This window comes from Vulpes lagopus, chromosome 11 (genome assembly GCF_018345385.1).
Source record: "Vulpes lagopus strain Blue_001 chromosome 11, ASM1834538v1, whole genome shotgun sequence".
Classification (NCBI taxonomy): domain Eukaryota; kingdom Metazoa; phylum Chordata; class Mammalia; order Carnivora; family Canidae; genus Vulpes; species Vulpes lagopus.
The window spans coordinates 75502488-75515422 of NC_054834.1; the positions used below are offsets into that span (position 1 = coordinate 75502488).

General features: G+C 51.1%; 1 protein-coding gene across 1 annotated transcript; it reads right to left on the reverse strand.

Annotated features, from left to right (window-relative positions):
• Positions 1 to 3632: 3632 nt before the first annotated feature.
• Positions 3633 to 11959, reverse strand: CDC42EP2 (CDC42 effector protein 2). Its single transcript, XM_041722957.1, has 2 exons — positions 11821 to 11959; positions 3633 to 7014 (listed from the first exon to the last, which is right to left on the reverse strand). Exon 2 carries the CDS (start codon positions 6653 to 6655, stop codon positions 6011 to 6013), a length of 645 nt encoding a protein of 214 aa, XP_041578891.1. The 5' UTR covers positions 6656 to 7014; positions 11821 to 11959; the 3' UTR covers positions 3633 to 6010.
• Between the last annotated feature and the right edge of the window lie 976 nt (positions 11960 to 12935).

Below are 12935 nucleotides of genomic sequence, written 5' to 3' on the forward strand. Positions count from 1 at the left end.
GAGGATATAACTGAGGTGAAACTGAGGTATTGGTTGGTGGTTTTTGGTGGGGAGGGTTAAAAATCAAAATCCAAAGCCTGCCGAAGGGAGGAAGATGGACACCCCTCCACAGACGGACAACTTTAAGATGGGATCCCAACTTGTATGGACTTGCAGCCCAGAATTATATCTGGGTGGTTCAGAGAAGCTTAAGCCTTGAATTTGGATTAAAATAGACCCATCCTTATCCTGCCGCAGGTCACCTCGAAGAAACATGCATATTGGTATGGAGTAATAGGTTTTATGAAGGAATGCACTGTTTATCCTGGTCCTCAAATTATTTTTTTAGCTTTTTCAGATATGACATCCAGCCTGTAATCAAAGATACCCAGGCAAACAGAGAGGATAAACCTGGCACAAGAAACAATACAAAAAATATAAGACAGAAATTGACCCAAAGATTGAACATACTGGAATTATCTTATATTGACCATAAAATAACATTGCTTACTATGTTTAGAGGAGTTAAAAATGAGCAGAAAAACATCTTTTGGGGACAAGTACTTATTAAGAAGTGCCACAAAAGAATTTTAAAAGAACAACATGGAACTTCTCAAACTGAACAATAAGATAACCAAAATTAAGAACACAGTGAATGAATCCTTTAAGCAGATTACTCATAGCTGAAGAAGGAACATAGAAACTAGAAGCTAGGTAGGCAGAAATTGTCCTTAATACTGCATAGAAAAACAAAAGAACAAAAAATACAGAAGTAGAGCAGAAACAGATATATTGGGAGATCTACTGTACATTTAAAATTTTTTATTTTATTAAGTAGGCTCCATACCCAGTGTGGAGCCCAACACAGGTCTTGAATTCATGACCCTGAGATCAAGACCCGAGTTGAAACTAACAGCCAGATGCTTAACCAACTAAGCCACTCAGGTGCCCCCTAAAACACATTAATTGTAATTGGAATGCCAGAGGGTAATTGTAATTGGAATGTCAGAGGGTAAGGAGAGAGAAAGGAGCAGGAGCAACGTTGAAAAAGAAAATGATAATTTTCCAAAAATGTGAAAGATGTGAATCTATAGATTGAAGAAGCCAAATAAAACTAAAGCAAGCTAAATAAAGACTTCATGGGAATAAAGGCTAGAGTATTTGGGATGAAGGGTAACAGTGTCCACAACTTATTTTCAAAAGGTTAGGAAAAAAGTTTTTTAGGCAAAGAGATAAGGCAAACGAGGCCAAATGGTAAAAATGAGCAAATCTAGATGAAGGTATGTGGATGTACATTGTGCTAGTCTTTCAGTATTTCTGTAGGTTTGACATGTTTCAAAGTAAGTGTTTTGGGGAAAAAGTCAATTCTATACAGAGAGATCCACCGAGGACTCGGGTTCTTTAAAAATAGAAGTCTAACTCTTGATCTCAGGGTTATGGATTCAATCCCTATGTTGGGGGTAGAGTTACTTTAAAAATTTTTTTTTAATAGGGATGCCTGGGTGGCTCAGTCGGTTAAGTGTCTGCCTTTGGCTCAGGTCATGATCCCAGGGTTCTGGGATTGAGCCCTGCATTTCCTGGGATAGAGCCCCACATTGGGCTCCCTGCTCAGCAGGGAAACTGCTTCTCCCTCTCCTTCTGCCTGTTGTTCTCTCTGCTTGTACTCTCTCTCTGTCAAATAAAATCTTTTTTAAAAAATCCCTAAAAAAAAAAAAAAAAAAAAAAAAAGTAAAAGAAAATCTTTGAAGGCAAAGGGAATACAAACTGGATAGTGAAGGAAGGGAAGTTATTCATACCAGCTACAGTTCCATTGTAGAAAAAGTCTGTAGCTTTTTTTTTTTTTTAAGATTTTATTTATTTATTCATGAGAGACAGAGAGAGAGAGAGAGGCAGAGACACAGGCAGAGAGAGAAGCAGGCTCCATGCAGGGACCCCGATGTGGGGACTCTGTCCCGGGACTCTAGGATCACACCCTGAGCCGAAGGCAGACGTTCAACCACTGAGCCACCCAGGCGTCCCAAAGTTTGTAGCTTCTACAGATACTTCTCTTCTTGCTGTGTCAAGTATATTTTTACATATTTTAATTTTCCCATTCTTCTCTCCTTTCCACTTTCAAATATAGGATGTATTGGAGGTAACTAACTTTACAGCATGGTTCATAGTTTGCAAAACATTGTGATGGGTTGGTAAAAAAAAAAAAAAAAAATTCAAAAAAAACCCCCAAACAAACAAAACACCTGGGAATCCTGGACTTGTAAGTGGATATGATCGTTGACAAGATTTTGAGTTGTCTTCCTTTGGAAGAAGAGTGAATATATACATATATGTGTGTGAATATATTTTTGACAGAAAGAGTAGATGCATTATACTAGGGAGGCTTATATTATCTTATGTTTATAGTAAGTACTGCATGGATGTTGGGCATTTAAAACAGTAAACTATAGGGGCATCAGTCATTTTTTTGGCCACCCCACAGCTTCTGTTCCTATTTTTGGGAATTCCTTTTTGTGGGTGGTGTTTGTAGGGCATGGTGCCCGGGTAGTACTGTACAAACTGAAGGGGAAAGATCCTTCTGTTCATCCATGGCTACTTTGGTGCAAGCAAGTATTCCTAGTTTTTTAATTTAAAAAAAGATTTTATTTGTTTATTCATGAGAAACACAGAGAGAGGCAGATACATAGGCAGAGGGAGAAGCAGGCTCCCTGCAGGTCGCCTGATGCAGAACTCCACCCCAGGACCCTGGGATCACAACCTGAGCCAAAGGCAGATGCTCAACCACTGAGCCACCCAGGTGTCTCACAAGTATTCCTAATTTAGTTCATCTGACGCTTCAGGTTCCCTGACTAGGCCCCTTTTTCCAGCTTGACACAGCAGCCCTGAGTGGTTTCCCAGGGCCCTTGGGTCCCTGATGCAGGGTGGGTGAGGAACGGTTCCAGGGGAACCAAGACAGGCATGGCTACCCTGACCTCAGCTCAGGTCCAGGGTGAAGGTGTGGTCTTCCAGCTGGGTAGAGCTCTAAGGAGGGTTTCCTTTTTTCTTGTCTCCCCTTTCCAAGGCAGAAGGGACAAGCCTTTTAAGCACAGAGAGGGAGCCTGTAGGCAAGGAGCTGCTGGGCTTTGGCTCCTCTTGCTTTGCCCTCACACTTTCCCAGGGGCTAAGGTTGGAACCCCTGTTGGAGGAGGGGGTTGCAGTCAGGTAGAGGCACAGGCCTGGGTTAAAATCCCACTACTGGGACACCTGGGTAGCTCAGCAGTTGAGCGTCTGCCTTCAGCTCAGGGTGTGATCCCGGGTCCAGGGATGGAGTCAGGGATCGAGTCTTGCATGGGACTCCCTGTGAGGAGCCTGCTTTTCCCTCTGTCTATGTCTCTGCCTCTCTCTGTGTGTCTCTCATAGATAAATAAAATCTTTAAAAAAATAAAATAAAATCCCACTACTGATAGTGAAACCACTAATATCTAAGTGATGGCAAAATTTTCAGATTAAAAAGACAAAGTTTGGTGGGGATATAACATGATGAAGCTTCTATGGAAAATGGTATGGTGGTTCCTCAAGAAATTAAATATAGAATGACACAGTATGTCATACCATAGTATGATCCAGCAATTCCACTTCTGCGTATATATTCAAAAGAATTAAAAGCAAGGACTCAGACAGATATTTGTACACTCATGTTCATAGCAGCGTTGTTCACAATAGCCTGAAGGTAGAAGCAACCAGGTGTCTATTGATGGATGAGTAGATAAACAGAAGGTGGTAAAGGTAGATAATAGAATATTATTCAGCCTTTAAAAGAAGGAAATTCCAACACACATTGCAGGGTGGATGAACCTTGAAGACGTCAGGCTAAATGAAATAAGCCAGTCACCAAAGGACAAATACTATGTGACTCCACTTATATCAGGTCTCCAGAGTAGTCGGGTTCATAGAGACAGGAGGTAGATGGTGGTTGCCAGGGGCTGGGGGGAAGGAAAGGTGAAATTAGTGTTTCATGGGTATGGAGTTTCACTTTGGGAAGATAAAAAAAGTTCTGGAATGGTTGGTGGTGATGGTTCAAAATATGTACTTTATGGCACTGAATCATACACTTAAAACATGGTTAAAATGATAAATTTCATATTATATATATTTTAACACACACATTCATAGCTCCGTGGCCAAGAAAATGCCTCCTGGTCAAATTCAAATTCCCCACTATGACATCCGACACAGAGGCTGGAGGCAGGAAAGACTGGGGGCAAGGTGGGAGGCTTGGATTCGCAGGGTCAGAAGGATGGAGAAGAATTAGCAGAGAATGGAAGAAGGGGAGACCAAGACTTGAACTTGCCTCTGGCCCCCCTCCGTGGTCTGTACCAATCAGACACAACCCCCACCTTAACACTGTCTCGTCCTCTGTCCCTGTCCCGTCCAGGCCTCCACATCCTGCAATGGCTTCCTCCTTTCTGACCTATGGTCCATCATCCATTGGCCTGGGTGGTGATCCTTCTAAAACCTGGATCTGACCACATGCTTCTCCTGCTAAAATCCTTCTAGCTCCCCATTTTCTCCTTAGCTTTGCAAGCAAAGCTATTCCCACCAGACGCCAACCTGCTTTTCCAGCTTCACACTCCTGCCTTTCCCAAGCCCTTCATGTCCACAGCCACTTTTGAATACCTTCCACGTGGCAATTCGTAAACGTTGTCCCTAATTTTTCCCACAACCCTGCAAGGTAGGTACCATTGACTCTGTTTTAGAGATGGAAAAACGGAGTTTCATACAGATTAGATCACTCCGAGATCTATGCTCTTTTCACCACATGGAGGCTCCTCTGTCATTCATTCTGGTGCCTCAGGGTCTTTGCTTATGCACAAGCATATCTTAGCCTTCAGGCTTGGCTCTGAGTCACACCTGACCATCTTAATGGGCCCTGATACCAGCTACACCTCCACCCCAGGAACTCCTGATCTCATTATCTTTATGGTGTTCAACAAAATTGGAAATCATCTTACTTGCTTACAAATTGAACATCTTTTCCTACTAGAATATAAACTACAGGAGAGCAGGGATTGAGTCTGCCTGATATCCCCAGCACCTGGAACATCCTTGAGTGCCCTGTAAATGCTCACTAAGTAGTGCTGATGAGAGCTGTTGGATCCCTCTCAGCCCCGGGCTGGGGTCCTCCCTCCTGTGTGCTCCCTTAGTCCTCTGAAGCTGGAGAAGCTGCTGGTCCCTTGCACTAGGCCTTGGGGTTATTCTTTCATGCTCGGGTCTCCCCCAATAGACCCCAGCAGCCTGGGGACGGCACCTGACTTACACCAGCTCTCAGCCACCTCTTGTAAACCAGAAGCAATGTTGTAATTGCCCCAGTTGCCATTTGGGTTGTTCCTGCTCCATTTTCACTATGGGCTTGGAATCAGGTAGAAGATTTCAAAGGGCACGAAGACTTCTGAGGTTGGGGTCTTTCCCAGGGTGAGCCCAGGTCATAGAGATGGGTCTGTTTTCAGGAGGAAACCTAGGTTAAGGGTGTGGGGTGTGCTACCAGCAGCAGCAGCAAGTTTTATTGCCACCAGAATTCCTGACATGTGAGAGGGTGGGGCAGAGGGACATTCGGTCACTGATGCCATGTTCCTAGTCCAGAACAAGGAGCCAAAGGTCTGGCTGGCTGTGCCCTGCTTCCCCTGCCTCCAAACTCCCATGGGGCTGAGGCAGAAGTCAGGTAGGAAGAGGAGTCCACCTTGACAGCACCTTCATCCAAGGGATGTGAGGGCAGGAGGAGGAGCAGTTGGCATTGGGGGTCCAGCTGGCCCAAGATGCTCAGAGCACTTTGGGCTGACTTCCGCAGGTGTCCTTGGGGGGTTTTAGGGGAAAGCAGTAAGGCACACGGCCCCTGGGGAGAGGCTGGGAGGCAGGGAAACAAAGGCTCAAAGAAAGAAATCACTGGCCAGAGACCACACAGTGGGACTTCGGGATCCCAACATCTAGGTCAGGGCTGCAGCCACCCTCTGCCTTCTAACATTCACTCCATCCTGATGTCCTGGCCTGGCCAGCCTTGGTCCTACGTGGGGATCTGCATGTGGCCCAGGTCCTGGTCCATGATCTGGAGGACGTCGTCCAGGATAGAAGGCCCCAGATCCACGTGCAGGGAGAGCAGGGAGCTGGCATGGGACAGGAAGGGCTCATCGGCCCCCAACTCAGGGGTCAGCCCATTGTGCACAGAGCCAGCCTCTGGAATCCTCCAGATGTCCACACTCCCTGCCTCCTGTGGGGAAGGCTGCGGGGAAGGTTGTGGGATCTCCAGGTGCAGGCGCGGGGGTTTGGGTGGGGCCTGGGTGGTGGGCAGGGTGAGGGCCTGGGGCCCTCCAATGACAGGGAGGGAGATGGCATTCTTGAGCAGAGGGGACGGCCCGTCGGGCAGCTCACGCCCACACAGCGTGCCAGTGCGGGTGAACTGGAAGGGGAGGTCCAAGGAGCCATCCTCCTCAGGTCCCTCGACCACCGTCCCCGGCAGGAGGTGGAACTTGCCCTGCAGGAAGGAGATGTCGCCGAACATGTCACTGCCACCGCCACTGCCAATGTGAATGGTGTGTCGGAAGTCCCCCAGCGGCGGGCTGATCATGTCTGAAGACAGCAGGTCCCGCAGCTTCTCCTTCTTGCCCTTGCGGCTGCCGCGCTTCAGATAGATGGGCACCTTGGTGGACATGGTGACCTTGGTGCCCCGGCCTGGCTGCTGGGGCTGGGGACAGTGCACCCGTGGGGACAGAAGCCTCCTGCTGCCTCCTCTTACCACCTCAGCCAGAGACACCCTGAGCGTGGTTTCCTGACACAGAAACCTACCAAAGGACTAAGACTATGGTGTGGAATGTGATCGAAGTTGGCCCAAGGAATGAGAAAAAGAAAGATTAATAGTCAATGAAGTCAGAAGGTTGAGACAACAAAAATCACTTTCTCCCAAAAGGGTTGAAATGGATCTGGAAAGTCAGCAGCAGAAAAGTGGAGCTCTCGTATACAGTGATGCTCTCAGGTCTTGTTCTCGTAGGTGTCTTCCTGGGGGCTGAAGAGCTGAAACACCAAAGGTATTAAAGTCAGAGACAGAAGGACAAAAGGCAGAAGCATCCGTGTCATCTCCGGGCCCCCTGCATCAGCCGCCCCAGGGGAGTCCAAGTGGGGTCACTCTCCCTCGATGAGCCATGCTGGAGGAAGCAGGTGTTTGCTTACAGGCTCCCTGCACGTTACAGCCTGATTGCTAGAACCGAGCCCCTCTCCTGACCAGTGGCGAACCTGAGTTCTGGGAGCCTGAGTCTCTTGCTCTGGGGCTTCCGGCTCTGCTCATCACCATTGTCTGGGTACTCACCACCTACTGCACATTGACTGTGCCCCAAGACATAGCAAGTGCCAAGTTTGTGGGGTTCTCACAGACTTATCCCAATCCCCGGCTTGACCAAGGAGAGAGATCTCGTAACCTCTGTCTCTCCTACCTGTCTGTGCCAGGCCTGGACACATGGTATGTGTTCAGCCAACAGGACTGAATGACAGATCCCAATCTCAGTCCCATCTGGAAGTGAGGTCACCTCACAGCTCCTCTTTTATCATCCAGGTTTGCAGTTCCTTGCTCTGGGACTGAGTCTAATCATAGTTACCATCCCTCTGCCCTGCCCTGCACCTGAGGGGAAGATGGAGTGGAGGGTACACATATTTTGGGGGACTCTGCTCTGTGCCTGGTATTTTGCTGAGTTCTTTGCAAACGCATCTCATTTCATCATTGCAACCACCCTCCTCTCATCCCCATTTAAAAATTGGAGCCAGAAAACATTTTGGAGGGATTTGCACAAGGCATTGCTGAGGGATAGAGCAAAATGCAAAAGAGTAGTATGGAAGATGCCATTTCTGGGGTGCCTGGGTGGCTCAGTTGGTTAAGCATCCGACTCTTGGTTTTGGCTCAGGTCACAATCTCGGGGTCAATGGATTTAGCCCCAAAACAGGTTCTGCACTCAGTGGCAAGTCTGCTTGAGATTCTCTCTCTCCCTCTGCCTCTACCCTACTTGAGCACTCGCATTCTCTAAAATAAAATAAATAGGGGATCCCTGGGTGGTTCGGTGGTTTGGCACCTGCCTTCAGCCCAGGGCAGAATCCTAGAGTCCCGGGATCAGGTCCCACATCAGGCTCCCTGCATGGAGCCTGCTTCTCCCTCTGCCTGTGTCTCTGTCTCTTTCTCTCTCTGTGTGTCATGAATAAATGAATAAAATCCTTTAAATAAATAAATAAATAAAATCTTAAAAAAAGATTCCATTTCTTTTTTTAAAAAAGATTTTATTTATTTATTCATAGAGATACAGAGAAAGAGAGAGAGAGAGATTGGGAGAAGCAGGCTCCATGCAGAGAGCCTGACGTGAGACTTGATCCTGGGTCTCCAGGATCACGCCCTGGACCAAAGGTGGCGCTAAACCGCTAAGCCACCCAGATTGCCCAAAGATTCCATTTCTGATAGCAGTGACCAACTCCCCTCCTCTCTGTCCCTTTCTGTGAATGCACGTGTACCTACAGATACAGGTACAAATAGGATAATATCCTATATAAAAAGAGAAGAGGGGGCACCTGGGTGGCTCAGTGATTGAACATCTGCCTTTGGCTCAGGTTGTGATCCCAGGGTCCTGAAATAGAGTCCCACATTGGGCTCCCCACAGGGAGCCTGCTTCTCCCTCTGCCTAATTCTCTGCTTCTCTGTGTCTCTCATAAACAAACAAACAAACAAATAAATAAATAAATAATCTATCTTTAGGGAAGAGAGAGAAGAATCTGGAAGACCAGCACTGTGTTATATGGGCTGTGTAGACTGGGGTGGGGGGCAGGGAAGGAGGGGTGGGGTCAGTGCCAAGGGAGGAAAAGTGTCCTCGATAAAAATTATCTGTGATATTTGCTGGGAAAGCAAGCTGAGGTAACCAAAGGATACATTATAAAGTAAAACATTTCTCTTGGAAAAAAAAATTCCCTGTGATATTCAGTACTGTTATTCTAAAATGATATATGTAACTGTGAAAAGATGGTTGCCAAAATGTTGGTGATGGGTCTTTCATCTTTCAGGTGGCAGATTTCAGATGACTTTGCCTTTCTTCTTCATACTTTTATAAGCTCAGTTCTTAATAATAAGCATGTATTATTTAGGTGCACATAGTATTTATGTAATCAGAAAGAATAAAGCTATTTTTATTGTGGAGAAAATAAGAGCACTCTAGTGAGGTGTCATAGTGGCTTAATAGAAAAAGGAAGGGTTGCAAGCCCTTGTTGGCGTTCCCACGGTGGGGGATTGGCCCCTGTACATGGATCTGAGAGAACCCAGATGGAGAATCAGAGCACAAAAAGCAAAGAAAGAAACGTGTCCAAGGTCATCCAGAGGGTAGCCAGATGAGCACCCCTCCTCCACGGCCCCCTCCCCAGGCGGCCAGGAGCTGAGCAGGTGGGAAATAGGCCAGAGAGGGGCGGAGAAACAGCTGGGAGGCCTGGCCGGTCCAATTCTCTACCCTGGGCAAGGAGAAGGGAGAATGAGGGGGCTGGTAGGAGGGAGCAGGAAGGAGGATGCAGGAGAGGCAGAGTCCCAACTCCCAGCCCAGGCCCTCACTCAGGAAACCCCACCCCAGGACCGGACACCCCAGGTCAGCCACACTGAGCCACAGAGACCGGACATCTTGCCCCTCCCTGAGCACCTGCCGCTTAACAGGAAACAAAGGAATGAGTCTCCAATGGCAGAATTCCAGCTAAGCTTGAAAGGATCTGGAGGGAGAGTGGGGGAGGCAGTGGGTACCTCGAGGTCCTGGGATCCTATCCCTCACTCACTGAACAGACATTTACCTGTGCCTACCATGCCAGACCAGGGGGCATGCCCATACACATCCTACCTGTCTCCTTGGTAGGCGAGCAGTCCTGGGGCAGCTTTTCCTTCCTTTCCACTCATAAGGAGTGGGGCAGACTGGTGGGATTTGTCGTCCCCCCTCCAATCATACAGGGCGCCAAGACAGCCTGAGTGTTTCCACAATAAATCAGGCGTCCCTGACAGCTGTCTCACTCTGAGCCAGATGTACCCGCCCAATTCCAGATGTGGGGAGAACTGGCGCTGGCGGGGGGAGGGTTGGGTCAGCGTCAGCCACCCAGGGGAGAGCTGGGAATTGCAATCATCAAGCCCCAAGTATTCTGATTTGGCAAGTGTGAGACCCCAGGCTCCAGCTGCCCTTGCATAGTTCCCATTTTAAAGCTCCCAGGCACAGCACGGTGGGTGTCACCACTGCCTTTTACAGAGGCAGAAGCTGAACCTCACAGACCTGAATGTTGATGAGGTCACCCAGCTGGTAAGAGGACAAGTGAGTATCAGCATGCACCAGGTCCCTGTGGCTCGGACCCAACTTCTGAAAACAGGAGCAGGACAGGTTCCCAGCTAGGCTGGGGTCACTTGGTCCCCAACTTGCAAGGATCCAGAGATATGAGAATGAGCTCTCCACCAGGACAAGGCTGTGGGGGGCCTCAGAGGTGCAGCTTCCCCCAGCAGTGGGAGGAGCAGACGGGAGCTTGCTCTGGGCAGGAGCCCTGGGCCTCCTTCAGAGAAAATGACTTCCGGGAGGCACAGCCCCTTCTGTCGCCTGAGGAGTACTAGGCCACTCTCCACTAATGATGTTCAAAGAGCAGCCCTCTGATGTTGAAATCAGCAGCCGGACCTTGAATCCATGTCCATCTGGGACTCCCTCTGTGACCCTCAGCTTTCTGGTCCTCACTTTCCCCATCTATAAAATGGGCTGACAAAGCCATCAACAGAGGGCTACTGGAAGACGCTGCCGCCACAGTGCAAGTGAGAGCAGATGTACAACAGACAGGGTCACTGTCAGTCCTGTCAATTCATTCCGCAAATAGCCGTAGGGCCTTCCTCGAGCATTTTGATTATCCAAGGACAGTGCTCTGAACAAGACCAAAAACGAATGCCCCCATCCTCCACGCGACCGCCTTCTGCCTGCCTGCGCTGGGGGCGGAGGGCGCAGGCTCGCCTGCTGGCCGCGGAGTCTCCCGGGGTCCCTGCGCGGGGCGGCGCTCCGCTCCGCGGCCGCTAGGTGGCGCGCGCTCTGTCGCCCCGCTTCTCAGAGAAGTCCCGGCGCGCATTAGGGTCTCCAGCGCGCTTGGGGTTCCAGACAGGGGCCCTCCAAGGGGCCGCACGTTCACGTACCAGAGACTGATTGTCCGAGGGATCTTCTTGTCTCGGAGCGTTCTGGTCTCACAACCAGACAGTAGGGGGGAGAGGGGATGCTGGGGACCTTGCCAGGGTCTCCAAGCTCTGGGAGGAGCCTCCCCCGTGCTTTCCGGCCTGGGCGATGTCCGAGTGTCCGCTCGGCGCAGGGCCAGAGCTCGGGCGTGCAGGCCCCCACCCCTGGCTCCCGCGGGTCCGGTTCCCCAGCCGCAGCTCGGGTTCCCGCGCCGACCCCTCCCCGCCCTCTGCCCGAGCGCCCAGCCCGGATCCGTTTCAGGACACTCGCGGCCCCGGCTAAAGATAGGAGGACACCTCATCATAGACTAAAAATACGACCCCAGCCCGGGCGGGGACGCAGGGCGGCGGGAGGGCGCTCCCGCGTCCGGGGTGTGGGGAGGGGGCGAAGGCGCAGAGTGAAGGGCGGGCCCACGAGTTCGGGTGCGGGAGGAGCAGCGCCTCGCAGGCGGAGGAGGCGCGGGCGTGGCCGCCTGGACCGAGGCGCGGGCGGGAAACACCGTGTAGCCCGAGGCTCCGGGGAAAGGACCTGTGCGGTAGTGACACAGGAGCAGGGACCCCACGGGGGTAGCCTCTCGGGGGGCCCCTGGGAGTCGCAGACGGGCTGCAGAGTCCCGGGCCGACCTTACCTTGAGGCGCGCAGGCGGTGAACCCGCGGGCTACGACAGCCCGAGAGCTGGACGGAGCGGCTCTGGGACACGATCCCGGCTGTGAACTCACGGAGAGGTCCCTGGCCCCCGAAGCCCCGCCCCCGGCCCGCGGAGCCAATGCCCGGGCCGCCCCAGCCGGGCCCCGCCCACACCCCGCCCTCTGCGGGCCCCGCCCGTGCTCCCCCGCCCGTGGCGCGGCGCCGGCGAGCAGCAGGCGCTCGGGAGCGCGGGTTCCAGCGCGGGCTCGGCGGCTGCGGGCCGGGAGGTGTGGGGGCCGGGGCTGACTCCGCGGACTCCCGCTGCGCCTGCCGGGGGCCCAAACTCTCGAGGTTCGGAGGGCTAAGGGGGCGGCAGCCGGAAGACCGAATTACAGGTCTTCAGGATTCACCGAGTGCCTCTGGACGCTTCCCTTCCTGGGGGCTGGGCCCGGGGAGGGGCCGGCGCAAGTGTATTCAGTGGGGGCTAAGGGAATGAATGAGGCCTTGGAGGCCCCCGGGTTAAAATATTACACACTTGGTGAGAGCTTTAAGGAGTTTACTGCCCTTTTGAAGAGAGGGCACGGAGGGTGTGTGGGCAGTGACCTGGGTACGCCGGTGTGCCATCAGTCTACGTGGCTTCCGGGGCGAGGGTGGAATCCATACTTAGACTCCTTCCAACTGTTTCATTCATTCATTCACTCACTCACTCACTCACTCACTCACTCAGTACTATAAATATTTATTGAAGAGCAGGCCCTTTGCAGGGCGCTGGAGACAGGTGGAAGGAAACTGCCCTTCCTCCATTCAGTGATTCAACAGAGACTTGCACATCTATTAGGTGACAGGTGCTATTCTTGTCGCTGGGGATTCAGCGCCCTAGGAAAGATGGACAACTGAAGCTCAGGGCCCTGATGGTGATCTGCTTGGCCTGAAAGTTCAAGATCTGTGGTCTTTGGGCCTTCCTCCTGTTTCAGGCTTCTCACCCAGCCACTGTCCCCTCTGTGCTGCCCTGCCTTCTTTTGCACAGCCCTGGGAGGAGACTACAGCTCTGTGCCAAGCCTTGAGGACTGCCTCTGCGCCATGGACGTGGGTTCTGGGCTGGCTCTGCTGTCCTCT